The sequence below is a fragment of the Eubalaena glacialis genome, chromosome 18, assembly GCF_028564815.1.
Source record: "Eubalaena glacialis isolate mEubGla1 chromosome 18, mEubGla1.1.hap2.+ XY, whole genome shotgun sequence".
NCBI classification, from domain to species: domain Eukaryota; kingdom Metazoa; phylum Chordata; class Mammalia; order Artiodactyla; family Balaenidae; genus Eubalaena; species Eubalaena glacialis.
Window position 1 is genome coordinate 57,100,654 of NC_083733.1, and position 27,461 is coordinate 57,128,114.

The 27,461-nt window shown below is 57.6% G+C and overlaps 2 protein-coding genes across 4 annotated transcripts; both read right to left on the reverse strand.

Annotated features, from left to right (window-relative positions):
• Positions 1–856: 856 nt before the first annotated feature.
• Positions 857–7,436, reverse strand: HIPK4 (homeodomain interacting protein kinase 4). The gene is made up of 4 exons (XM_061173428.1): positions 6,972–7,436; positions 3,391–3,747; positions 1,645–2,481; positions 857–1,089 (listed from the first exon to the last, which is right to left on the reverse strand). Exons 1-4 carry the CDS (start codon positions 7,434–7,436, stop codon positions 910–912), a joined length of 1,839 nt encoding a protein of 612 aa, XP_061029411.1. The 3' UTR covers positions 857–909.
• Positions 7,437–9,979: 2,543 nt separating this feature from the next.
• PRX (periaxin) lies at positions 9,980–25,614 on the reverse strand. Of its 3 annotated transcripts, XM_061173426.1 has the most exons (8): positions 25,234–25,270; positions 24,156–24,214; positions 20,417–20,460; positions 20,235–20,333; positions 19,983–20,108; positions 17,720–17,876; positions 14,465–14,661; positions 9,980–13,842 (listed from the first exon to the last, which is right to left on the reverse strand). In XM_061173426.1, exons 5-8 carry the CDS (start codon positions 20,007–20,009, stop codon positions 10,183–10,185), a joined length of 4,041 nt encoding a protein of 1,346 aa, XP_061029409.1. In that variant the 5' UTR covers positions 20,010–20,108; positions 20,235–20,333; positions 20,417–20,460; positions 24,156–24,214; positions 25,234–25,270; the 3' UTR covers positions 9,980–10,182. The 3 variants fall into 3 exon arrangements, with proteins under 3 accessions (XP_061029409.1, XP_061029408.1, XP_061029410.1); XM_061173425.1 differs by lacking the exons at positions 24,156–24,214; positions 25,234–25,270 and adding an exon at positions 25,292–25,614; XM_061173427.1 differs by lacking the exons at positions 20,417–20,460; positions 25,234–25,270 and having other exon boundaries at positions 24,156–24,194.
• Between the last annotated feature and the right edge of the window lie 1,847 nt (positions 25,615–27,461).

Sequence of the window (27,461 nt, forward strand, 5' to 3'; positions counted from 1 at the left end):
AGCCCGCAGTGGGTGACCAGCGCGGGCTGGCGTGCGCTGAGCCCTCGGCGCACAATGCACGTGAGCTAGTGCGTGCTGAGCATGCGCGTGTGACCTTGTGGGCTGGCATGAACCGAGCCTCACGTAGCCAGCATGGCGCAGCGTGTGCTGCACACTCGGCACGTCCCCAGCCAGATGAGTGCGCGCTGAGCCACTGCCGTAGCCCGAGGGTGGACTCGCACGTCTGGACACGAGAGCACGTACCCAGCGTGAATTTGCATACACCTGCTGAGTGAACTTACACTTCGCGCGTCCCAAGCATGGATGAGTGCATGCCAAGCCTGTCACGCGTGGCAAAGACAGGTCAACAGACGCTGAGAACCTGGCATCTGGCAAGCTCAGATTGGCATCTGCTGAGCACTGAGAATGTTCTGAGGGTGGATTCTTGCGTGCCAGGCACTGAGCATATTTAAGGGATGGGTCAGTGTGCCAAGCACAGCCTCCAGCCTGAGCCAGTGGCTGACTGGGTGCAGCATTAGCGAGCAGGGCCTGGGTGCCCCCCTGAACCCCCCCCCAGTGCCAGTCTAGGCCTCAGGCGGGGAGGACAGGCGTGAGGCAGTACTGCTGAACGGTGCTTTATTGAAATAAACAGAGGCAGCAGGGCCGACGGTGTGCTGAGGGCCAGTGGGGTGCAGCCCCCTTCCTGCGTCCCTCTGGCCGAGGGGGCCACGGGCCAGACCCCAAAACCCTCCTGTGTTCGGGGTGTGTGTGCAGGCATGCGCCGTGAGCCGGGGGTTGAGGGGAGAATGGGGAATTTCTGGATAATTATCTTTCTGTAAGAATAATTTGTCGGTTCAGGGGATAGCTCTGAGGAGGCGATGCCAGCCCCGCTAGCGCATCACCCAGTGATGGGCAGGGGTGGGGTCACCATCAGTGGTGCCCGCCGACGTGCTGCAGAAAGCTGGTGGCCCGGGGTGGACCATGCGGGTGGGTGTGGCGTGGTGGGAGCCCCTGAGCCCGTGGCCCCCCGACGCCCTCCAGGGTCCAGTCTGGCTGACCCAGCCATTCCCCAGGACAGCTGCTGAGGTCGAAGAACTCAGGGCCTGGCCTCTGTTGGGGAGAAGAGATGGGCATCAGCCAAGAAGCGCCCCCCACCCCACCCCGGAACAACCATCCTGCCCCTCATGGACTCCTTGTGATCCCAACTGCATCCTTGTCAATTCCTGAGGACGATTTTGTACATCCTGAACCCTCATCCCGTTTTGGAGGCTTAAATGCTGTGTGCTGAGACCTTAATGTGTCCTGTAGGTGTGTTTGCTGAGGCTCTGTCACATCTTCCTGGGGGTGGCTGAGCTGTCCCACGGCCTTGTTCAGAGTACTCGGCCTCTATCACTTCCCGTATGTGGATTACTGTGTTCTGAGTTTTTACACAGCCTTAATATGGGTTAGTGTTTGCTGAGCTTCATCACATCCTACGGGTGTATTAGTGTTTACTGAGCCTCGTCACATCCTGAGAGTGGGCAGGTAGTGTGTGTTGGACCCTGAGCCAGCCGTGGGCCATGCAAATGCACGGAAGGCAAGGTTGCTTCACTATGCCCCGATCCTAGAGCTCTGGGGAGGCCCTGAACCCAGAACCACCTGCATCCTAGCTGCCCCCTGGGTCACCTCAGCATCCACGGTCATGTCCTTGATGTCCGGCCCATCCCCGTCCCGCTGCGGGATGGCAGGCGGCTCCACAGAGGCCCCTCGCCACTCTCCTTCCGCCCAGCCGCCGCCCCTGCACGGGGCGTCTTCCTCGGGCGAGGCCTGGCTCAGCCGGATGAGGTTGCTGAAGTTGGAGTTGGACTTGGAGCCTGCGGGGGGCTTGCGGGCCTTGTGGCGGCCTGCCAGGCGGCTGCCGTAGAAGGCCAGGATGGGCTCGGGGCCGGAGTCGGGCACCCAGCGGCCAGCAGCAGCGGCCTTGAGTGGGGCCAGCACGTCGGGGACGACGTCGGTGCTGGTCTCGCCCCACAGCCCACGCCCCGCCTCCTGCAGACTCAAGTCGTCCAGCTGATCGATGGCCTTTTGCATGCCCGGAGCCTTCTCCTCCCGGAATAAAGGCCCGCTGCCCAGACTCACGGTCTCCTCCTCCTCGGCCGGACCGTAGTACGGGGGCCCGTCTTCCATGGCAGCCACAACAGACATAGGTGTCTTGCCCTCCACCTGCAGGGAGAGGCGGCAGCCGTGCAGCGAGAGCTGGTAGTAGTGGGTCGTCTCATGGGCACTGCGCAGCTGCTGCATGGACACGAAGGGGTGGCGCAGGGCAGCGCTGGGGCTGATGCGTTCGTGCGACTCCCACGTCAGCATGCGCTTGATCAGCTCCACCATGCTCTTGAGGTCGGCGTGCTCCGCCAGCGCCTCGCGGTCGGGGAAGGTCAGCCGACGGGCTGCCCCGCCGCCGTTCACCATCTCAATCTGGTCCAGTGACTTGAGCATGTACTTGCGGCGCTCCAGTGGGCGCACCTGGTGGGACACAGGGTGGGGCAGGGGTTGACATCGAGTCCAGGACTTGGGTCCCAGGTACTTCTGCTGTGGAGCCCACACATGACCCCCCAGCTTCCGGTGGGCCCTCCAGTCTGGCCCAGAGCTCTCTCGTGGCAATGAAGTCCACCCACAGGAACCCTGACTTCCAGTTCTGCCCATGGTCTGACTTGGAGCTCTCTTGCATCTGGGGGGGGGGGGCACACCTGCTCACTAACACCAGAACCCCGCTAGTCTGATCCAGACCCCTCCTACTGCTGCAGGAAGGACAGCTGACTGTGATCTCTGGTCCTCCTCTTGTCTAACCCAGGGATCTCACTGACCCAAGTTTCACACCTCACCCCAGCCCTCCAGTCTTCCCCATGCCATGGGTCCAGCCCCTGCCAGCAGCTAGCAGAAGGGCTGCCCTAAACCTCTAGTCCTGCTTGGAATCAAATCCAGATCCCTCTTGCTGCCACAGATGATCCCCACATGTGATCCCAGCCCTCAGGCCTCCCAGGAGTCAAGCCCAGACCATTCTTGCCAAATTCTTTAAACCACGACCAGCTCAGGAGTCATCAGAGGATCTGCCATATACTTTCGGTCCCACCTTTGGTCTCGCTCAGACCCCTCTCTCGCTGTGACAGCTCCCACGGCTGGCCCAAACTTCCAGGCCTTTCTGCTGTCTCAGCCAGACTCTTGCCACACAAGTCTGATGACCACAGCCACAGAGGTGGCGGACAGGCTGCCCTGACTTCGAGTCCCACCTGGGGTGTCCCTCGGATCCCTCTGGCTGTGACAACCCCCGCAGCTGGCCCTTGAGCTTCCAGTCCTCTCTGAGATCTAACCTAGATTTTTTTCTTGACGCGGCAGCTGCCACGCTGACGGCCCTTGCCCCACCTGCCCCCCTACCTTGGTCTCAGCCAGGTAGTCGGCCGAGGACTTCAGCTGCCAGGGGTTGGTGGCGTCGGGGTGAGGGTTGCGCTTGAAGAAGTGGTGGGCCTTACAGGCGGCGTGCAGCACGTGGGGCTTGGGCAGGCCCTGGGTCTCACAGATGTAGCGCACCTGGTCGTACTCGTTGTTGCCTGGGTAGAGGGGCCAGCCCAGGTGCAGCTCAGCCATGACGCAGCCCAGGGACCACACGTCCACCTTCTCACAGAAGGGCAGCCCCAGCAGAATCTCGGGGGCCCGGTAGAAGCGAGACTGGATATACGGCTCCTTGACATAACGCACCTCGCTGAATATGCTGGCCGAGCCGAAGTCGATCACCTGAGCGGAGGGAGGGAGGCAAGTTGGCCGGGACAGCCGATCGATCTGGGCCTCTCTGGCGTCTCTTGCCAGTGTCTTTCTGCATCTGCCATCTGACTGTCGCTACATCTGTGAATCTTGATCTCTTGTTTACGTCCCTATCTGTCTCCTCCAGCCTTTGTCTCTTGTTTGCATACTCGTCTCTCTGTCTCTGTTTCTCTCCCCTAGAACTTATGTCCATGAGGGTAAAGACCTGTCTCTTTCTCTCTCACCCCATGCCTTGTCCATCAGCAAATCTTGCTGGCTGGGTAGAGGGGCCAGCCCAGGTGCAGCTCAGCCATGACGCAGCCCAGGGACCACACGTCCACCTTCTCACAGAAGGGCAGCCCCAGCAGAACACCTTCTGTCCTGCCCACTCTGCATCCCAGCCACAGCCCCACCCTGGTCCTGTCCTCCTCATCCCCTGTCTAGACTAACGTAAGGGCCTCCTTGCTGGTCTCCCTGTTCCTCCCTCTCCCTCCAGTCTGCTTCTCACATGCAGCCCGAGGGACCCTGTGACCACCTAAGTCAGATCACGTCTCTCTCCTGCTCAGAATCTTCCTGTGGCTTTACCACATCCTGTGATAAGAGCCAAAGTCTTCACCCTGGCCCACAAGGCTCCAACAATCTGCCTGGTCCCCTCTCTGCCCGCACCTCCTCCCACCTTCCCCCTCACTCACCCAGCTGCAGCCACACCAGCCTCTCGCTATTCCTTGAACAAGCAGGACACATTCCCAGTTCAGGGCCTCGGCACTGGCTGTTCCCTCTGCCTGGAATGCTCTTCCTCCGGATGTCCACACGGCTCCCCTCTCTCACCTCAAGTCTTTACTCAAATGTCACCTTCTCAGGGAGGCCTCCGCTGACCATCCTATTAAAAACAGCACACCCCTCCCTTCCTATCCACCTCCCTAGCCCTCTGCTTTTCTCCATAGCTCTTAACACCATTTCACGTACCACATATTTTTACTTTTGTATGGAGTTCATTGTCTCTCTACCCAACTAGGATATCAGTCCCACAAGGGCAGGGATTTTGTCTGTTCACTGCTGCATCCCTAGATCCCTAGAACAGTGCCTGGCACACAGTAGGGGCTCAGTAAAGAGTGAACGAATGAATGAATGAATGGGCTTTTTATTCCTGTCATTCTCTTTCTTTCTGTCTCTTGTTGGTGTCTCTCTCTTTTCTTTCTTTGCCTCTTCGTCACTTGTCTGTGTCCCTCAACTCTCAGTGTCTCTCTCTGTCCCCATCTCTGGGTCGTCCAACTAGAAGGACACCTCCCTGACACCCAGGTCCTCTTCTGTCTTCACCATCAAGCATTGTTAACACCCCACACGGGCCCCAGGTTTATACAGGTGCTTGATGAACACCTGTTGAACTAACATCGTGAATGACTGAAAGCCCTTTTCTCTCCCGATGCCTCTGGGGCGATCTGCCATGTTTCACTCTGAATCTCTGTGACTCTATCTTAGTCCCTCCCTCCGTTTCCCTCCCTGAGTTTCTCTGCTTTTCATTCAGCTATCCCTCACCTTCTATTTGCAGAAGGCAGTATGACGAAATGGTTATTAATCTGGACCCTGAACACAGATGGCTGAGGCCTGAGTCCCAGAGAGCTTGCCTGACCCTGATCATTCAGTCAACGTTCGTGGGATTCATTCATTCACTCCACAAATGCGGTAGGGGTTCCAGCGCTGGCCAGGAGTTGTGGCTCTGTCCTGTCTGTCTCCTGCTTTGTTTGCGGAAAACTTTCCTTCCTTGGGTCTCTATCCCCCCATCTGTTGGGACAGAATGATCTGCCTTTTCCTGTCTCTGTATCTCCCTGTGTCTCTGACATTCGTTTAGCACTGACTTCATGAAGGCGCTGTGCTGGGACATGCCGAGGACATGGTGGTGACCAAAATGCCCCTGGCTCCGCCCTCACGATGCTCCTAGTTCAGAACCATCACCAGACAGTAACAAACCCATCAGCAGACAGAGGGGTCAGAGCCGGGATGGGGGAATCCAGGGACCTGTGACAGCGCAGAGGAGGTGCCTGTGTGCCCAGCACAGGGTCAGGCCCAGAGCAGGCATTCAGAAAATGTTTGTTGATGAACAAACTCATGATGAAGGATGCTGCTGCCATCCTTCCAGTCGCTCAGGCCAACAGGCTTTCCTCCTCCCTCAAGCCCTCTCTTCCTCTCTCACACTTCACATAAGATTTACCAGCAAGTCCTGTTTTAAAATCTACCCGGAGGGAATCCCCTGGCGGCCCAGTGGTTAGGACTCAGCACTTTCACTGCCGGGGCCAAGGTTCAATCCCTGGTCAGGGAACTAAGATCCCGCAAGCCTCGCGTTGTGGCCAAAAAAAAAGAAAAAAAAAGAAAATCTACCCCAAACCCACCCACATCTCCTCCTCCCACTACCCTGATTCTAGTCCCACCCACATCTCCCACCTGGAGTGGGGCAGTCACCCCTCACTGTCTTCCTGCTCCTGTCCCCTCAGTCTTTCCCCGTCCCTGCAGCCAGAGGGAGCCCGTGAACACCTGCGTCCAATCACAGCCCTCCTCTGCCCAGGATCCTCCTATGGCTCCATCTTACACAGAATAAAACCCAAGTCCCTTCTGTGGCCCACAAGGCCCTGTACGACCTGGCCCCATCACCTCCCTGATCTTATTTCCTCCCTCTTCCCCTCAGTCACTCTGTTTCAGCCACACTGGCTTCCTCAATGCTCCTCAAATACATATACTTGGCCCACTCCTACCTCAGGGCCTTTGCACTGATACTTTCTCCCAGATGTCAACACAGGTCCCTCCCTCCTTCAAGACTTCCCTCAAATGTGACCTTCTCAGGGAGGCCTCCCGGACCACAGAGTCTAAAGTTTTACTCATCACCACCCCACCTCCTCCTCCTCCCTACTTTATCTTGTCTCCTTCTCACTCATATACCATATTTTACTCATTTACCTTGGCGACTCTATCTCCCCCACTAGAATGTCAGTCCCACAGGGACAGGACTGGGCCAGAGGAGCTGAGCTAAGAATTGAACAAGGACGGGGGGACCTCAGGGCTGAGTGGGAGAGGATATCAGAATTGGGATGGGGAGACAGGGATTTCAGAGCCAGGAGGTGGGGAGAGCCATCATGGCCAGGGAGGGAGTGACCTCAGGGTTGGGAGGTAGGACAAGGGGAACCTCAGCCTCAGGAGAGCGTCCAGGGCTGGATGGCCACGCTCACCTTGACCCTGAAGGGGCAGCGAGTCTGGTCTACCAGCATGATGTTCTCAGGCTTGAGATCGGCGTGAATGATGGCTAGCTCCTTGAGCCGGGCCAGGGCTCTGAGCACCTGTAGGGTGACCGTGCGGATGTGGCGGGCGGGGAGGGGCGCGAAGTTGTTCTCCTTCTGGAATTCGAAAAGGTTTTGCTCCAGCAGCTCAAAGACCAGGTAGAACTTGAGGGCGTCGTGGAAGAACTCGAGGAAGCGGATGACGTGGGCCTCCTCCGGGTCCAGGCCCCTCATGCAACGCAGCAGCTTCAGCTCGTTCTTGATGATTCGGTTGCGGTAAGCATCGTTCTTCAGGATCTTGATGGCCACCATCTCGCCCGTGCTTCGCCGCCAGCCCTTGGCCACCTCCCCGAAGGTGCCCTTGCCCAGCACCTCGATGATGTCATAGCAGTCAGTCTCCGACTGGATGGTGGCCATGGTGCCTCTGCCACCAGACACTGCCCTGCCGCCACCTCCGCCCCACGGGCTCTGCTTCCGAGGTCTTCCGCCCCGACGCTGGCCCCGAGGTCCCCCCAGTGGGGGAAAGAGAACTGCACTCGTGCCTCGCCCTGCGAGGTTCACCCCCACCTCCCTGACAATCCCCAGACCCCTGGGCCGCAGGGCAAGTCTGCCAGGGGGTGCACCCCTCCCCCGAAGCCCTCCTGGCTTGGGATGAGGGGCCCCAGGCCCCCCTGAATGGGTTCCAGCGTTGCTGAGTGGCTCTGGTTCTGTTGTTGGAGACCTGAGCCCCTGGCTGGAATGGGGGGTGGGGTGGCAGGTAATGCCCCCTCCCCCGTCCAGTGGCGGAACCCTGGAGGGGCTGGACAGGAGAAGGGTCGACGGAGAGGGGAGTCTGATCGTGGGCCTCGGGCATAGAGGAATGGGACATTCCTAAACAGAGGTGAGGAACGCCAGGCTTCCCGAGCTAGGGGATTTGTGTGTGTGTCTGTGTTCAGAAAACACCTGCCCCTGCCTGTGGCTGCCCTGGGGGAGGCGTGGCTAAAGGAGGGCCAGGTTGCAAAGGGTCTTGAATGCCAGGCTAAGAAGTCTGGACTTTGTCCTGAGGGCACTGGGGAGCCACAGAAGGACTTTGAACAAGGAAGGGCAGGTTCAGATTTTTATTTATTTATTTATTTATTTATTTAAATTTTAGCTGCGCCGCGCGGCTTGCAGGATCTCAGTTCCCCGACCAGGGATCGAACCCGGGCCACAGCAGTGACAGTGCCGAATCCTAACCACTAGGCCACCAGGGAACTCCCCAGGGTCAGATCTGAGTGTCAGAAAGCTACTGTGTGAAGAAGAGCGGATTGGAGGGGGCAAGAGTGGAGGGCCCCAGCCTGCAGCAGGGCCCGGGTGGGAGAGGTTGGGGAGGCAGGGGAAGAGGCAGATGGATGAGACACACAGGAGGCCAGGTTGGGGGAAAGGAGGGAGCCGTGCAGGGCTCTGGCCTTGATAGGGATGGGATGGTCCCTGAGGCGGGAACATGGACCGGGACCAGTTTGGGGGAGAGGACGTTAGGAAATTTAACATTAAAACATTTAAACGGGTATTGAGTGTTGCTGGGGTTTTTTTTTTAATTTTTATTTATTTATTTTGGCCACGCGGCTTGTGGGGTCTTAGTTCCCGGACCAGGATTGAATCCAGGCCCTCGGCAGTGAGAGCACAGAGTCCTAAATCCCTGGACCACCACCAGGGAACTCCCCGTTCTGAGTGCTTTAGAAGCCTTATCTGATCCTTACAATATACATCTCAATACCTCTATTTTATGGAAGAGAAAAGAGAGGCCAAAAGAAATTTTAAAAATGCCTAAGGTCACCCAGGTGGGTGCCAGAGGCAGGCTTTGACCCTGAGCAGTCTGGCTCTCGAGCCAAGCTCTGAACCACTGGACACAACCTCCTAGTGTCCAGGAGACGTCAGGGGGGTGTGCAGAGATGCAGACGTGCACTGGAGGCCCATGTGGACCCAGGAGAGATTTTGGGAATTATCAGCACAGAGGTGAGGAGTGGAGGGCGACATGGCCCAGGGAGGGTGTGGGGATGGATGAGGGCCTGGGAGGAGCCCTGAGGGCCCAAGGGACAGGAGGAGAGAGAGGAGGGGTGCGGGAGAGAGAGAGAAGAGAGCACTCAGGAAGGAGGAAGGAGCCCTGAGAAGTCAGGACACAGGAGACAGAAGAGGCCCTGAGCATGACCACGGACAGGCCACTGAGGACACTGACAGGTCAGCTGTGGCAGGAGGAAGACCCCAAATGCTGGGGGCCTGGGCAAGGGGTGTGCACCAGGAACGTAGGTAACTCCTGCCACGTTTGGTGTGGATGAAGAGGAAGCATGTGATGGGTAGTGACCCAAGGTGGGGTCGGCTTGAAGGAAGAAGGTACCGGAGTAAGTGAGGAGTTTGGGACAACTCAAGGGCACAGCCCTTCTTCCTCTAGAATGGGAGGGCGGAGATGTGAAGAGAGTGGAAGGGTGGCTATAGTGGCACCAGGGGGAGATTCGGGACTGGACAGCTTGTCTAGGGCATCTCAGAGAGAAATGGGGGAGCCTGGGGACCCTGGAGGGGGCTAAGGGACCTGGATCCTGAGTGGAGATGGGTCCCTGGAGGCTGAGGCCCAGCCCCAGTTGGGGCTGAGGACCCTGGGACTTAGTCCTAAGAGGGCAGCCGGGTGCCTGGGGTGGAGGCCCTGGGGTTGTCCTGGCAGGAGTGGGTCCCGCAGCACAGGCAGAGTCTCCCGCAGAGGGGTCCCGCAGCTGGGTTCTGCTGGGGAACTTCCCCAGCTCAGAGGCCCCTGGGAATTCTGAAGGGCTAGGACAGCCCCCTCCCACCAGGCCCACCCCAAGGCCTCCCAGACTCTCCTCAGACCAGGGGTGGCCTGTCTCACTGCACAAAGGATCCCTTCAGGCCATCCTCAAGGGACTCCTTTCTCTGCACCCGCCCCCCCCCCCCCCACCCCAACCTCAACAAACACACACAGAGGAGACCTGACACAAAGCTACCTCTGGATTATTTTATTCACATGGCTTGGCAAGACACGGGCACGCCTGCCAAAGAGCCAGGCACGGACTCCCCGGCCCTGACCCGGTCAGTCGCCCGCCTCCCAGCCCTCTGAGGGTTAGTGCTAGTTATCTCACACACAAAACGAGGAGGGGGATGGGAAGACGGGAGGGGAGCCTCCCTCTGCTGAGGGGTTTCAGATGACGGCAGCCTGAGCCCCCTCCATCCTCGTGGGGCCTGGAGGCCCCGTCTCGGAAAACCCCACGTTGGGCAGCCGGACCCGGAATCCACCTTCCTCCTGGGCCTTGGGGCTTAGGGACACCCGCGGGAAGCGGAACTTGGGTGACTTCTCCCCTCCAGGTGACTTGGGGGCCGCCTCGCCCTCCTGCCCCCGAGAGGCCTTGGAAGGGGTAGTCAGGCCCACACGGGGCAAGCGGACTCGGACGCGGCCTCGGCGCCCGGAGGCCCCTTCCCCGCAGCCCTCCTCTTCCTCCTCCTCGGGGCTGGGGGAGCCTTCCCCACCGGCCGCCTCGCTCTGGCTGAAGCCCACGCGGGGCAGCCTGAGTTTTGGGTTCTTGGCTTTCTCGGCCTCCTCAACCCCCTCCTTGGCCCGTGCCAGGCCGAACCGGGGCAGCCGCACCTTGAGCTTGTGTCCAGCATCCCCCTCGCCCTCGGACACCTGGTATTCAGCGTGGCTGCCCACAGCGGGCGGGGAGAGCTCCACGTCAGGCAGCGAGAGGTGGAAGGTGCGCTCGGCCCCTGGGGTCTGGTCCCTAGGCCCCTCACCCCCCGCCGCATCTCTAGCCCCCAGCGTGGGCATCTTCAGCCTCAGCCCGCCCTCACCCGTGGCTGCCTCACGCACCTGCACCTCTCGGCTCAGCCCCACGTCCAGCTCAAGCTGGGGCACTGTCACAGCGGGCATCTTGAAGACACCCTCACCCACGAGCTGCTCACCACCCACCACCTGGGCTCCAGGTAGAGACAAGGTCACCTGAGGCACCTGGATCCTATAGCCTGGTGTGCTCTCTGCTGGAGGAGGTGCACTCTTGGCCTGCTGCCCGGGGGTGGCACCCAGGCCAGCCTCCCCAAAGCTGGGCAGCTCCACCTGGGGCAGGGAGATGCATAGCGGCACCCTCGGCCCCCCGTCCTGGCCCTCAGTGCCCACCTGTCTGGTTGCGGACATTTGCCCTTCCTCCTGGGCCCCGAGGGTAACCAATTCCACCTCAGGGATCTTAAGCTGCACAGCCGTAGACTCTGGCTTTTCCCCGGGGCTGACTCGCCCCCCCTGGATTTCTGCTTCCTTCCCTCGAGCCAGCCCAAAGGAGGGCATCTTCAGCTTGGGCATCTTCACCCTCGCATCCCAACCCCTGCTCTTGCCCTCCAACTCAGCCGCCCCTGGCACTAGTTCTCCTGCCTCGCTGTCCCGGCCTCTGACCCCAAACTTGGGCAGGCCGAACCTGGGCCCCTTGAGCTTGGCATCAGCCCCTGCCACCTCCACCTTGCCTGTGGGCAGATGGGAGTCCAGGCTGAGCTGTGGGATGGACAGATCGAGGGCGGGCAGCAGGCCTGCGTCCCCCGTCCCTCTGGCCTCCGCCTCGGTGCCCACCCGAGCCTTGGGGAGTGAGATGGCAAACTTGGACACCTTTAGCTTGGCAGCTCGTCCAGCCCCCTCAGCCTCTGCCTTGGTCACCTTTGGCCCCGAGAGTCCAAACTTGGGCAGGGAGAACTTGGAGGAAGGCTTGACTTTCACCTCCGTCATCTCTGCTTGCCCTTCCTCAACCTCCACTGTGGGCAGCTGTGGCGTGACGATCTCAACAGAAGGCAACCAGAAGGCCATTTCCCCGACCCCTGCTACCACCCCAGGGGCTTCCGACTGCTCCACCTTGCCCATGTCGGCTGCTGGGACCTGCCCCTCCAGGCCGAAGGCCCCGGGCAGGTCTAGTTCCACTGAGGGCAGTGTGAGAGAGGGGACACCCACACGAGCCTCGCTGCCCAACTCTGGCTTCAGACAGGGAAGTGTCACCAGCTTCCCCAAGACCTCAGCACCAGCCTCACCTGGCTTGCCTCGAGATGGGGACTCTGCCCTCCCTAGCTTGGGCATGGTCATCTTGGACATCTTGAAGCCAAATTCTACCCCCTCTGCTTCCTCTGCCCTGGCAGCTTTTAGCTGCACCTCTGGAGCCTTGGGCAGCTTCACCTCAGGTGCCTTCGGCAGATGCACATCTGGGACATTTGGCGCCTGCACTTCTGGCAGCCGCATCTCTGACACCTTTGGCAGCTGCACTTCCGGGAGGTGCACGTCCGGCACGACTATCTCGGGCAACTTGGGGAGTTTTATCTCCGAGACTTTTGGCAGCTGTACCTCTGGGAGTCGCACCTCTGGCACAGCTATCTCGGGCACCTTCGGGAGCTTCATCTCAGGGAGTTTCACGTCGGGGACTTTCATCTCCGAGACTTTTGGTAGCTGCACTTCCGGGAGGTGCACGTCCGGCACGACCATCTCAGGCAACTTGGGGAGTTTCATCTCCGAGACTTTTGGCAGCTGTACCTCTGGGAGTCGCACCTCTGGCACAGCCATCTCAGGCACCTTTGGGAGTTTCATTTCAGGGCATTTCATCTCGGGTACCTTTGGCAGCTTCAGCTCTGGGACTTTCGGGAGCTGCACTTCTGGGAGCTGCACTTCTGGCACGGCCATCTCGGGCACCTTCGGGAGTTTCACCTCAGGGACCTTCGGCAGCTGCACCTCTGGAAGCCTCACCTCTGGCACAGCCATCTCCGGCACCTTTGGGAGTTTCATCTCTGACACTTTGGGGAGCTCCACCTCTGGGAGTCGCACATCTGGAAGGGCTGCCTCGGGCATTTTGGGGACCTTGACGTCTGGGGCCTTGGGAAGCTTCACCTCAGGCCCCTTGGGCACCTTGACCTCAGGCGGTGAGACCCCGATGCCAAAGGAGGGCATCTTGATGGTGGGCAGCTTCAGCTTGCTCTCAACGGCTTCAGGGACAGCGGGCCGGGGCTCCAGGAGAGAAAGCCCAAAGGTGGGCATTCGAAGTTTGGGCCCCTTCACCCTGGCCTCAGGGCTGCCCTTGGCCACCTTGGCCTCAGCAACTTCCTTTGCTCGAGCCCCAAAGCGGGGGAAACTGAGGCGGGGCATCTTCAGGGCCACCTCAGGCGCCTCTGCTCGGGCCTCCACCTCTGCACCAGGCAAGGCCAGGTCCACCTCCACTGTAGGTGCTGCCACGTCCAGGGTGGGCACCGTCACTGCCGCAGCCCCTTCCCGGGTCTCCAGGCAGGGAAGTGTGGGCAGAGTGGGTAGCGAGGGCAAGGTGGACAGCTCCACTTGGGGGACCTGGATCCCTCCAGCCGCAGGCTCCACAGCGGGTGCAGCTGGGGCTCCCAGCCCAAGGGTTGGCAAGTGGAGGGCAAAGCCGCTGACTACCTCTGCTGCAGGGGCCACCTCCCCCGGCCCCTTGGGGGCTGCGACCTGGGGGACACCCACCTCAGCACCCGGCAGCCGAGGCCCAACCAGCTCCACCTGGGGAGCTGTGAATCGGGCTCCTGCAGCCACCTCGGCCTCTGCTTTGGCCTTCCTGGGGGGAGGAGCGGCAGCGGCCAGTCGGGCTACCTGGGCCTCTTCAGCCACTTCTCGGACACGTAGCCGAGGCAGCTGGAGGCGCCGGCGGGTGGGGGCAGCTGGGACAGGACCTTTGACAGCCTCGGCTTTGAGGCCTCGACGCAGACGGGAGAACTTGGGAAAGGAGAATTCGACGTCAACAGGGGCCAGGTCTGCAGGGACCCCCAGGGCCCCGGGCACCACCATCTTCTTCTTCTTCACAGGGGACAGACTCTGGATGTTCTGGGGAGAGAGGAGAGAGGCAGGAGGCGGTGGGACAGTGGGAGGCCTGGGGTGGAGAGGGGGAGCCCCATGTGGTTATTTTACCAGGCTGGGGATGTGCTGGATTGAGCATCTTGTCCCCAAAACACCATCCCCACCTCCTGCCTGTCATTTCACTCTTACTGCCCCGGAAGGCAAAGACTTTCATTTAGAATCTTACAGTGAATCAACAGGAGTGTAGAAACTGTGACCCAAGACTTCTGGCTCCTCATCCAGGATTTTCCCCCAAACCCTCACTCTAGAGATGGGGAAACTGAGGCCCAAGGAGGGAAAGAAACTTGTCAAGGGTCACTCCGTAGTAAATGAGCTGCCCTCAGGCTTGAACCTGGCCTCTCTGGTCCAGAGCGCCCTGGTTCAGGACCCCTGACGAGGTGGGTGAGGGTCCTGGTTTGGGATGGGTGGGTCCCCCTCCCCAGGGAGGAGTTTAGGGGCAGAGAACAGGAGGCAGTGGATGGGATTAGCGCTGGGTTAGTGACGAGACAGAGGGCAAGGCTGGCCCACCAGTGTGGGGCAGTGGGGCTCACGGCGCAGAGACAGGATCGCTGGGGCAGTCCAGGGCCGTAACCGGGCTAAGCACGCGTACCAGCTTGGCCACCTTGGCCCGCGGGCCCTTGATCTCGTAGCCGGCCACGGTCCCAGGCCGCAGCGCCAGGTCCCCGGTGGGCACAGTGCGCTTCAGGCAGAAGGAGACCTTGTAAGGCTCGGCGCATTGCAGCAGGCGTAGTGCGTCCTCGTACTTGAAGTTCTCGAAGAACACTCGGGCGCTCAGCAGCTGGTCCCCTGCAGGCCAGGTGGAGGTGGGCGGGGCGTGGGCATCTCTCGGCTCCGCCCAGGCCTGGTTCCGCCCACTCCTCTGGAGCCTGTGCAGCGAGGCACCTCCCAAATTTTTGGCCCCGCCTATACCCGAGCACAAGATTGAGACGCAAAGTTCCTCCTGGTTTGAGGCTCTGACACTTAAGGACAAAGCCATGGCCTCGGCCTTAGCACCGTCTCCCTCACTGAGCAAATCCAAGCCTATTCAGGTCACACCCCTCCCCTTTCTACTCCCCTCCCCCATCCGCACACTTCAGACACTAACTTTGCTTCTTTTACTGAGAGAACAGAATCAGAAGAGAACTTCCAGAAGCTCCCGCCCCATTATTCACCCCCCTGATCCTGTGGCGATTTTCTCCACTCTCCACCTGTTCTAGGTAGGGATAAACCATCCCCACTCCTAGCTCTGGTCAATCCCTCCACCACCTTTTCAGGGACACACTCCAGCAATTCTCCCCTCTCTCCCCACATTATCAATTTGTCCTTCTCGTCTACATTATTCCCATCAGCATACAACATACCATTCTTTCTCCCATAAGAGAGGTTGTCTTGACCTCACTTCTTCTGGAGCTCCTGCCCCATTTATCTGTTCACCTTGATGGTAAAATCCATTGAGTTGTCTAGCTGCATTATTTCCAGTTCTCCAGTTACACTTTTTACATCCCCCCTCCCAGAGCCTTGAACTGCTCCTCTCAAGGTCCCATGCAGTGACCTCTGTGTAGTTAAGTCCAACGGTCAAGTCCCAGACTTCATCTGCTTGAACTCCTGCTTGAGACCCAGCTTCACTCTCCTCTCCTTCATCTACTTGCTTGGCTTGGCTTCCAGGGTGCCACACCCTCTGGAACCTCCCTCGAGGTTCCTTCTCAGCCTCCTGGGATGGTTCCTCCCCATCTCCCAGACCTCTTAAAGACACACAGTCCCAGAGCTCAGGCATTGGACCTCTCCTCTGCTCCATCTACATGCTACACTCATCCCTTTGGGAAGCTCATCCAGATTCAGGAGTTTAAAGATCATAAATATGCTGACTCCCAACTGTATCTCTCCAGCCCAGCACTCCCCCCTCCATCCTAGACTCAAATATCCAACTATCCCTCCACATCTCCACCTTGGGGTCCACCTCTCATCTGACAGATCCAAACTATATTCCTGGTTTTCCTGCAAACAAGCTCCAGCCCCAGTGTTCCCCATTTGTGGGACTACCAACTCCATTCTCAGGTCGAGAATCCCTGGACACATCCTTGATCCTTCTCTTTCCAACCCACCCCATATCCAGTCCTGAAGTCTCTTCACCTTGATGGCAAAATTCATTGAGTTGTCTAGCTGCATTATTTCCACCTCTCCGATTACACTTTTGACACCCGCTTCCCAGAGCCTTGAACTGCTCCTCTCAAGATGCCATGCAGTGACCTCTGTGCAGTTAAGTCCAATGGTCAAGTCCCAGACTTCATCTGCTTGAACCCCTGCTTGAGACCCAAATGATATCCAGAATCCAAACCCTTCTCTTCATCTCCAATAACACTCTTTTGGCCCCAAGCATCACCAATCTCTTACCTGGATAATCACAGTAGCCTCTTTTCCTGCTCCCCATCCTGCCCCCCACCACCACCAGTCTACCGCTAACACAGCATTTCAACACAGTCAATTCATGTTCTTTCTTCACTCACAAACCTTCCAGATTAAAAGTCAAAGTCTTCCCCATGGCCTATAAAGCCCTCTAAAAACTACCCTTTCTCTTACCTCTCTGGCCTCATCTCTTACTCTACTCTTCATTAACTCTACTCCATCCACCCTGGCTTCCTTGCTGTTCCTCCAACAAGCCAGGCACGCTCCCATCTTGCGGCATTTGCAATGGCTGTTCTCTCTGCCTGGAATGCTCCTCCAGATGGCCACATAGCTCATTCCCTTACCTTCTTCAGGCCTTTCTGCTCTTCCTGGCTCACCCTATTTAAAAATGCAGCTTCCGGGACTTCCCCGGTGGCACAGTGGTTAAGAATCCACCTGCCAATGCAGGGGACACGGGTTCAAGCCCTGGTCCGGGAAGATCCCACATGCCCCGGAGCGCCTAAGCCTGTGCACCACAACTACTGAGCCTGCGCTCTAGAGTCCGTGAGCCACAACTACTAAGCCCACGTGCCACAACTACTGAAGCCCGTGTGCCACAACTACTGAAGCCCATGCACCTAGAGCCTGTGCTCCGCAACAAGAGAAGCCACTGCAATGAGAAGCCCGCCCACCACTACGAAGAGCAGCCCCCAATCGCCGCAACTAGAGAAAGCCCGGGAACAGCAATGAAGATCCAACGCAGCCATAAATAAATAAATAAATAAATTAATTAATTAATTATTTAAAATGCAGCTTCCATCCTGGCGTCCGTAAGCATATATCGCCTTCTAATTTACTGTGTATTTTACATATTTTGCTTAAATATGTCTCTCCTCACTAGAACGTAAGCTCCATAAGTGCAGAGAGTGTTATCTGTTTTGTTCACTGCAGTAGCCCAAGCACCCAGAATAATATCTGGAAATAGAAGGCACTTAGTAAATAGTTGTTGCATGAATAAATCGCATCAGCCTCAGCCATGTTACCTAAAATATCCCTTACTAAGCTCCCCTCCCCACCCCCTCCAAGTTGTTAACTCCGCCTCTTTTCTTCAGCCTCAACAACAAAACAATAACTAGCACTTACTTAGTGCTTACCATGTGCCACTTAGCTACGTGCTGTGTTTTCAAATACTGACTCATTTAATCCACATAATAACCCTATGAGATAAGTACTAGAATTAGTCCCATTTTAGAGGTGAGAAAACCGAGGCACAGAAAGATCACAAGATAGTAAACTGCACATCTGGGAGTCGAACCGAGACAATGAACCTCCAGAGCTCCTGCTCGGATCAACCGCAAAGCCGATCGGTAACGCAAAGCCCCGCCCCTAGCCCTTAACCCCGCCTCCTGGTCCCGGTACCCAGGGCAGCTTCCCAACCCCGCCCCCGCAGGAAAGCCCCGCCCCATGCCCCCGCCCCGCTCACCTTCCTGCAGGCTGAGGCTCCTGGCCGCAGGTGAGTCCTCACGCAGCTCGCGGACGAAGATTCCCTCCTTGCCGCCGCCGGCTACGTTGATGCCGCTGACCCCGGTCTGCGCCTCCGTCTCCACGATGATCTCCACCAACTCCGCCCGCCTCAGCTCCTGCGGAGGGCGGCGAGGGGTCGCCATGGGGCGCTAGGGCGGGACCTCGCCCAGAGCCCGCCATTGCGCTTAAAAGCGGCTCTTAACCGGGTCCTCAGGGCACAGGCGCCTCGGCGGGGCTCAGGCAGGTTGTGCGGGCCCACCCTCTCCAGCATCTCCCCTTTAAGTGAGCACGAGGGCCGCTCGCTCGGTGAGACCCCGCGAAAGGGTTCAACGGCTCTCGAGGCTCACAGGCCTGGTGGAGCCCCAAAGGCCTGGTGGAGCCCCAAATTCCGCTGTCGGGAGAGGCGGGGCGCGGGGCGGTGTTGTAGAGGAGGGGCGGGGTGGGGAAGCCAGAGGAACCTGAGTGGTGACTGAGAGGCGGGCCTGATATGAGGGCGAGGCTGTGCCTCCCCCCCCAGGGGCGTGGCCAGTTCGGGGCGGGGCTAGGGTTGGAGTATTTGCGGATGGAGGACGGTTGCCTGAGAGGAGCGGCGAAAGATAGATGGGTGCGGCTAGAGTGTAACCGTGGAGGTGCGGAGGGGACCCATAGTCTGTGGACGGGCTTGAACTATGGGGAGGGGCTTTAATAACAGCAGAACAGGGGTGGGATGGAGGATGGGGTCCCGAAGAAAGGGCCGACCCTTAGTGGTGCTGTATGGAGGGGTGCAGGTGGGACTGGCCTCCTTGAAGGCTTGATGTGTGTGACTGTGCCCTATGACCCCAAGCCCTGCATAACGCCCATTGGAGAGGGAATCCAGTGAAGAAGGGTGCGTGGGTAATGAGTGGTGGGCTGGCAGACGTGGTATTCCTGGTATTTACTGTAAATGGTGCTGACCTGGCCCTGGCCCAGCAGTGCACTGTGGGATCCACACCCGGGCTTCCCAGGAGACACAGTGAAAGGCCTCAGTTCCACAACCATCCAGGAACCCAATCTGCTGTGTGTCTCGGCGGGGGGGGGGGGGGGGGGGCTTTGCCCTCTCTGGACCCATTTCCCTACTGTAAAGTTGGGTAACATGGGTGTACTGGAAGGAGTCTCTGTGAGCTGAGACCTGAAGCAACAGAGATGTGAGGGGTTGCTGTAGTGGGTAGTGCATCGAGGCTGGTACAGACTGCGGTTGAGCCCAGGGCTTGGAGAGGGGAAAGCAGGTCTGGCCAGATGCTCCACAGCAGTGGCCCGGGGACTGGAGAGCTGGGCGGAGCATGGTGAGAAGGGGTAGAAAGAGTTGTGGTAGAGGCAGCAGGGAAAAGCATGACCATCACCACCACCCTTAGGCCCTGGGCTAAGCATTTTATGTGTGGCATCTCCTTTCATCCTCCCCGCAGCTTGGGCAGTCACAGAGTAGGACACAAAGGTCCAGAGAAGTGAAGTGACTGCCTAATGCCACACAGCAAGTTAAGCGGTGGGGCCTCAACCTCAGGTCTGTGACCTCAGAGCCCATAAGCCGTCCTGTAGGCAGTGGCCTCCATGCACTTTACCCCCTGCCTGCCACCCCTCGGCCTCAGCTTGGCTCCTGTAAAAGGAGACCCACTCTGTGCCTAGCATCCAATGGGATGCAGTCAGTGCTAGTGCTCTGTCTCCATAACAGTGAAAGCCGTTAACATTCGAGGAGGCTTCCTAGGTACCAGGCCCTGGGCAAATGACACAAGTGTGAGTCCTCAGCACCCTCAGAGGTGGGGACCATTGCCCCATTTCACTGATGGGGAAACTGAGGGTTAGAAAGTTCAGGACATCTGTTCAGGGCTGTACAACTGAAGTGGCAGGGTTGGGATGTAAGCCCATGGGTCCAAAGCCCATGTCTTTAACCCCTACACCATCCTGCCTCTTCTGATGAAGGGTTTCTACTCTATTTTTTTAAGCTTATCATTGTTAATATAATTCCATTATGCTCAATGAATTAGCTTCTTTGAATCTTAGTCTGTGCCAGGTACTGTGTTAAGCACATTACAAATGTTAATTTTTTTTTCCTTCACAGTGACCCATAAAATAGGCCCTGCAGCTATCTCCATTTCACAGATGGGGAGACTGAGGCACAGAGAAGCCAGGGAGTGTCTCCTTGCTACCCTAGTCCGTGCCTCCCACCAAGGCCCCACAAGTCCCCCTTGCAGGATGTGGTGGGTGCTCACCTCAGCACTCCGGCTCCTGGCCTCCATGGCGCTGCTGGGAGTCACCTGGGCCCCAGGCTCCTGCTTCCTCTCTCCCTTCTGCTGCAGGACCAGTTTCAGTTCTGCATGGAGCAGCTGCCTCTGAGCCTGCAGGGGCAGGGATGGAGGCTTGAGGCCAGGAGAGGATGAGAGGAGAAGGCTGGGCTTAAAGGGAGAGGTCAAGGTGGGTATGAGAAGGGGAGAAGGGCCCCCCCATCCCAGCTGTCCTCTTACCACTGCCTGGGAACAAGCACCCCCTCCTAACAGGAGCCCAGCCTGGGGTGGTGCACAGTCGTCTGCGGGGCTCGCGCCCTTCCTCTGGGGTCTCGCTGCCTGCCAGGGAGAGACCAGGTCATGAGGCTCCAGACAGGCGAGGGAGGGGCAGGGAGGGGCATGTGGCACCAGCCACTGCTCACCTCAGGGTCACCTCCAGCTCCTTGGGCCTCCTGGGTCCGGGGCTCTAAGAAGAATAACGTGAGCATTACTATCAGCTAACCCCACTGATTGCTTCCTGAGTGTCTGACCCTTCCCACACTCTGTCAATACTCTATCCCCAGGAATTCCCTGGCAGTCTAGTGGTTAGGACTCCGCGCTTCCACTGCGCGGGGCACAGGTTTGATCACTGGTCGGGGAACTAAGATCCTGCATCCTGCGCGGTGTGGCCAAAAAAAAAAAAAAAAAAGGGTACTCTATCCCCATAGTGTAGGTGGGGGCACTAAGGCTCAGAAGACCTTTATCCAAGGTGACACGGCAGGCAGTATAGCTAGAACTGACTCCTAGGCCTTTCTGACAGCAGAGCCCCTACACCAACCACCTCAGCTGACTGAGGGGGCCAAATTCACTGTAAAATCATTATATCCACTGCCATGTACTCCCTGTAGGCAAATCACCTCACCTCTCTGTGCCTCAGTCTCCTCATCTATAAAATGGGGAGAATGAGGGCACCTACCTCCCAGGGCTGTTAGGAGGGTCAAATGTGTCTGTAAATATACAGTGCCAGGCACATGGTGGGCACTTCATAAGCACTTGCTATGATTATCACTAAGAACTTCCTGTGGTCTTGATCTTGTGTCGAATATCCCACGGGGGTCATTGCATGTGGATTTCAGAACACCCCTGTGAGGTCAATACAATTACTGAGCTTGTTACAAAGAAGACACCTGAGGCCGGGAGAAGGAAAGTCACTTTCCTGGGTCACAAATGACCCAGGCAGGACTTGAACTTGTCTGAAAGCTCCAGCTGCTCATACGGATGATAACTAAAGGGCATTGCGTGGTTACTCTTTGCCAGTCCTGTGCTAAGACCTTCACTTTCCACCTCACCGCAGAAAACCCTAACCCCACAACATTGTAAATCAACTATACTCCAATAAAAAATAGTTTCAAAAAAAAAAAAGAGAGAGAAAACCCTAAGCCCTGAGAGAGGCCAAGGACCTCGCTCAAGGTCACACAGCACAGCGAGAAGGAGGTAGAGCCGGGATTTGCGTGCAGCCTCCCCGACAGGCCCTTCTGGGGAAAAGGGGATGGATCCTGTCTCCCTCCTCCGAGCCCCCAACTCTGGCCTTGTTCTCCCAGCCCCCAGCTGGCATGCCAACCCGCCAACCCCCACTCCACAGGGAAAGGTCAGGCCTCACGCGGCACATTCCCTCAAACAATGGCCCATCTGCTGTGCCCGGTCACATTCCGCCCCTGCCCACCCACCCCCAGCTGCACAATGGCCCTTCATAGCCCACCACTGGCCAGGATAGAGGACACAGGGACCCCCTCAATGCTCCAGCTGTACCCACTTCACTGGTTGGCCCCCCCACGGTGTCAGAAGGCTCCTCTCTGGCTCTCCTAGGGGTCCTGGTCTCCCCTGTGAGCCCCCAGCCCCTCCAAGTAGTGGTTGGCTCCCACATCTGGATTATTTCCTCTGAACTGGGCCTTATGCTGGCACCCTTAGGCCTCGAAATCACTCTGGATGTGATGGCTATTTTAGGGTTGAAAACTGAGGCTCAGAGAGGGGAAGTGACCTGTTTGGGGTCACACAGCTAGGACCTGTGCCCTTGACCCCAACGCTGCACCTTCACTTGCGTTGGTGGCTCTGAGCACTGGAGGAGGCCCAAGCAGCAAAACAGCTGAGGCAGGAGTTGGGCTGGGCAGAGGGGATCAAGGGTGCCAGGAACAGGCATTTTTAGAGGGACCTCGTTGGTGCCAACCCTGAGCCAGGCAGACACTTTATAGACATGGCCTCATGGTACCCCATTTTACTGATGAGTAAATGAGGGTTAAGAAACGGGATATCACAGGGAATTCCCTGGCGGTCCAGTGGTTAGGACTCCGTGCTTCCACTGCAGGGGGCCCGGGTTCGATCCCTCGTCAAGGAACTAAGATCCCACATGCCGCGTGGCCTGGCCAAAAAAAAAAAGAGAGCCAGGATATCACTGTGAGGGAGTTGGGACTTGAACCCAGGTCTGAAATGCTAACTCTGACTCCCCGATATAACGTAGTGTCTGTCCTGAGCTGGGGGTGAGAGAAGCCTGCTACTTGTAGGAGGTGGTGGAGAGGAGGGGGGGATCCCCTAGGCCGCAAGCTCCCTGCTCCAGGACAGGCCAGAGAAGGTCACACCCAGAGGCTGGCACAGGAAGCTCAGCCAGGGTGAGGGCAAGAGAGAGTGCCCTGCTTCTTCATCCCTGCCCGGGACAGCTGCCCAGCCCAGGTTATATTTAGCCCAGCTGTGCCCTTCCTGAGCCACGTACCCAGCTCCTGGGGTGGGACGGGGTGGGAGCAGCTTCGGAAGGAAGCAGCTTTGGAAGTGCCCAACCCCGGGCACTCTCTGTTCCCAGATCTGCCTGTCCCACTAGGCAGGGGAAGGAGGGATAGGGAGGTGGGGTTGGGGGGGCTGACTTGTGTTAGGGGAAGATCTAATGGGGATTCCCTGGAGAATTAAGGCCAGGCAGGACCCTCCAGAGGCCAAGAGCCCACTTCTTGAGCAATTCCTGTGACGCTGCCCTAGTACATTCCTGAGCTTCCAGAATTCTGAGAGTCCCCATTTCTTGAGCACTTATTATGTGCAAAGATCCTTCCCTGCCTGGGCTCATTAACTCCTGAAAACACCTCCCTGGGGAAATCACAACTTAGATGCCCATTTAAGATGTCACTCATGCCCTTCAGGGTGGCTGGGGTGAGGGGTTGTCATTTGTACTCTGGGCCCCTCAGCCGAGCTGGGCCTGCTGAGGAATCCCCCAGATTTGCCTCAGTGTACCCTCCTCCCCCCACCATGGCTGGCGCCAACCTCGTTTAGGAATTCTCCCCTCTCAGAGCCTCAGCCACCTCAACCACCAGAGGGATCTGGTGCCCTTGCAATGGGAGTGGGGGGTAGACCTGACTCATCCGGGCCCCTAGGTGTTGTCTGAGGCCATCTAGTGATGTGGGGGGGAGAGGCATTCTGGCAGTGGCTTCCAGCTGCCTCCGTTAGGGCCTGCTCCAGCACTCCTCAGGTTTGAATACTTGGGCAAGGTATTTCACCTCTCAGGGCCTCAGTTTCTTCATCTGTAAAATGGAGCCGATAAGAGTGGCTTTGAGGAATTGTGAGACAACAGTAGGTGCTTAGAATATTCAGAGAATATAGTAAGTGCTCAAGGAACATAAACTAGTCTCTGACAGCAAGTGTGTCTGTGCATCTCAAAGTGTCTCATATCCAGCCTTTGCTCACAGTGGCCCCACTTTCTCCCCTACCAAAGAGGAGCTTTGGGTGAGGGACAAAATGCAGCTCGGGGACCAGCCTCCAACCAACAAGATCAGCCTTGCCTCCCCAGCACTCTATTCCAGGGACAAAAAAGCCTGTCCCACCCTCAGCATCCTGCCCCAGCTCTTTATAAGCAGCAACTCATTTACTCTCATGTCAGCCCTGGGAGGTAGCCTCCCTCAGCCCATTTTAGAGATGGGAAAGCAGAGGCACAAAGAATGAAATATCTTGCCCAAGACGACACAGCTAGAAAGAAGAGAACATTGGGATTTGAACCCAGGGTCTGGTTCCAAGGTCTGTACCTTTAACTCCTATACCACACAGCCTCCTGGGCCCCAGATACCCTCCCAGCACCTCCCAAGATCCTGGGTCTCATTCCCACGGCTTCCCAGCCTGGCCAGGAAGGGAACTGGCGGGCCGGTCTCTTACCACTGGGCCTCCAGACACCTCGAGAGCTCCTGGTCCGTCTGCTCAGCCCCAGCCCCAAGCTGGGGGGGAAAAGGAATGGGGAGGGGGAGGAGGGGGAGACCCCAGCCATTGGCTGCCCAGGTATGACATCACCATGGGGTGGGTGGTAGGGAAACAAACATCCCCATCTCCCAGCTACGTCCACCCGCAAGGGGGTGGGAACCACGGAAGAGAAGCCGAGACAGCCCAGTGCTGTTCCCCTGCCTGGGCTGAGACCTCCACCATGAGCCCCGCTCCTGGGATTTGCACGTTGCTAGTGCCACTTGGAGACTCAGCCCCTCACCAGCACTATTCCCTGGCTTCCACACCCAGGCATGGCCCCGCTGGTTCCTGGGGCCCCTAGATTAAACTTCTACTCCCTCTCCTGGTCAATTTGGGTTCAAATCCCAGCTCAGCCGTGTCCTGGCTGTGTGAACTTCGGCAAGTCGCAGCATCTTTCTGGGCCTCAGTTTCTCCATCTCTAAAACAGGGATAGTAAAAGTGCCCACCTTATGGGTTTCTTGTGAAGATAAAATGAGTTAAGAGAGACTAAAAACTTTAATAAGTGCCGGGCCCGGAGTGAATGCTACTTATACATATTTTGTATTCTTCACACAAATTAGGGGACCAGCTAGACTTGTCAGGGGACTTTTGGCCTGAGTGAGACTGGGGCCAGGGGAGCCCCACTTCTCTGTTTAATGGAGTTGCCATTTCACGGGGCACCTATCATGTGCTAAATACTGTGCTGGGCACCCAAAGCTCGGTTCCTGGAATCAAGGACGCAAGATAGATTATGCCCAATTTTTAGCTACACAGCCAGGGGGTGGTGGAGCTGGGGTCCAACCCTAGTTCTGCTGGACCCCAAAGACCCTGCAATACACGTCTGTTCCCTTCATAAAACAGACAAGGAGGCTCAGAGAGGGGAATGACACCAAGGTCACCCACAGCAGGTAATAGGTAGCACCAGGATTTGAACCCAGACCTGCCCAACTCCCAAACCAAGGCCACTAGGCCTCACCCTGATCCCCTGACCCCCGGCCCCCAGCCTGCCCTGACTCACCAGACCCCGGGGGGCGGCACAGGGAGCACAAGTACCCCCACATGCCCCTCACACCCACCCGGCCGCTGCCTCGGATGCTCCTGGCTCTCTGAGCCCGGGCCTGGGGCTGGGGCTGGGAAGAGGCTGGGGATTACCCCCAAAATGCATGTCAGCAGCTTCGGCCCCATTGTCCAGCCAGGCACGGCCACCAGGCCCTCAGCTCCGTCGGCACCCTCAGCCTTCACATCGGCTCAGCTGGCCCCTCTGCGAATTCATCCCCCTCCCCACACTAAGCAGTTGGGGCCTACTCCCGAGGGCACGGGGGCACGGGGGACTAGGAGCTGGTTGGCAGGAACCCAGAATGCTAGGGCCCTCCTCCCCTCTCTCCGAAATGCCCCCTGCCCACTCTCAGCCACCGGGGAAGGCAGGAATGTGCTGACCTCTGGGAAATGCCTTCCAGGCCTGGCAGCCACCAAGGGTTGGGGTGTGGCGGAACCCAGCCAGAACACTCCTCCCGGGAAGGGTGGAAGGAACAGTGTGGTCAGGGCTGCTGATGGGCCTGAGGAGACCCTTCCTCCATTGCAGGTGCGCGCTCTCTCTCTCTCTCTCTCTCATTCATTGATTCATTCAAACATTCATCTGTTCATTTATTCATTCAACAAACATTCACAAGCCCTTGGTGACAGGCCCTTTGCTGGGCACTGGGGACACTGACAGACCTAAATTCACCACGGGGGGCAGGCTCAGGATAGGATTCCTGGAGTCAAACTGGAGAGTTGAGGAGGAGGGAGCCAGGTAAAAGGCTAGGGAAGAGTTTTCCAGAAGGAGGGAGGAGGAACACGGGCAAAGCACCAGCGGGGAGAGAGGGAGCAGTCCTTTATCCAAAGTCAGCAAGCAGTCAATGAGCACCTGGTCTTGTGCCCAGCCCCATGCTGGATGGTGCTGGGGACACAGTGTGACCAAGATAGCCTGGGCCTGCTTTCACAGAGTTCACAGTCCAACAGGGAGACAGACCCAGAGTGGCCAGGGTTGGGATGGGGGAATTGCAGGCAGAGAGGTCAGAGCCTTGCTGGGGTAGCCCAGGAAAGGTACCTGCTTCACCCTAGGAAGGGAGATCAGGGAAGGCTTCCTGTAGGAGGGGACATGTGAACTGAGACTTGAATGACCCATAGGATCTAGGCAAGAGAAGAGGGAGTGTGGAAATTCCCTGGCAGTCCAGTGGTTAGGACTCTGTGCTTCCACTGCAGGAGGCATGGGTTTGATCCCTGGTCAGGGAACTAGGATCCTGCAAGCCACACAGCTTGGCCAAAAAAACAAAACAAAACAAAACAAACAAACAAACAAAAAAGAGGGAGAGAGAGAAGAGGGAGTGGAACAGTTTCATGGGCAGACGGAACAGCCTGTGCAAAGGATCTGAATCCAGACGGAGCTCAGCGCATAGGAAATTTCCAGGAGCTGAGAACTGTGTCCTTGTTCATGGCTGTGTCTCTAGAGCCACACATGCCCCTTCCTTTGCATCTCCTTCTCATTTATACACTTATTCACCAGCTATTTGCAGACACCTCCTCTGTATCCATCCATCCCTGGGCTGGGCGGTGCTGGGGACACAGCAGTGACTGTGACTGTGCCCTCACAGGACTCACAGTCCAAGGGGGGCAGACACTAAAGAAGTGACTAACGAAATGAGTGTATCATTACACACTCTGAGCTAAGTGCTCTGAGAAAAGGATCCAGGTCTGTAAGAGGGGTCTGGCACTCTGATACTATCAGAAATGGCATGGAGGGCTTCTTGGAGGAGGTAACATTTGAGCTGGCACCTGAAGGATACATAGGAGTTCATGCCAAGCTGCGGGTGGTGGATAAATGAGAGTGGGTTTCAGGTAGAGGAAACAGCCCGTGCAAAGGGTCCCTTTGAGAAACTGGTGAACGTGAGAGTGAGGGGAAGATGAGGGGAGGGACAGCAGGGCCACGAAGAGGGGCTGCGACTTTGTTCTTAGGGCCCTGGGTACCTACAGGAGGGACAAAGGGTGGAGGGTGGAAACAATCTGATGACAGACCAGGCTAGAGCTGGGAAGAAAATTCACCCCTTGCTGCTCAGGGTCAAACAGACAAGGAGGCTGGTACAGGCTATCCTGTCCCTCTCCGGGTCTCAGAGGGCAGATATCCTTGTTTGTTCCCAATCTTAGGGGACAAGCACAGTCTTTTGCCATGAAGTATGATGTTAGCTGTATGTTTTTTGTAGCTGCCCT

Coding starts and splice junctions, on each gene's coding strand:
- HIPK4 (XM_061173428.1), bottom strand. CDS start 7,436: ATGGCCACCATCCAGTCGGAGACTGACTGCTATGACATCATCGAGGTG. Junction 2,482..3,390: donor ACTACCTGGCTGAGACCAAG/GTAGGGGGGCAG, acceptor GTGTCCCACCAG/GTGCGCCCACTGGAGCGCCG. Junction 1,090..1,644: donor ACATGACCGTGGATGCTGAG/GTGACCCAGGGG, acceptor TCTCCCCAACAG/AGGCCAGGCCCTGAGTTCTT.
- PRX (XM_061173425.1), bottom strand. CDS start 25,400: ATGGGGCCGAAGCTGCTGACATGCATTTTGGGGGTAATCCCCAGCCTC. Junction 20,109..20,234: donor GTGCTTGTTCCCAGGCAGTG/GTAAGAGGACAG, acceptor CTGCCCCTGCAG/GCTCAGAGGCAGCTGCTCCA. Junction 13,843..14,464: donor GGGCCAAGGTGGCCAAGCTG/GTACGCGTGCTT, acceptor CTCTCTCCCCAG/AACATCCAGAGTCTGTCCCC.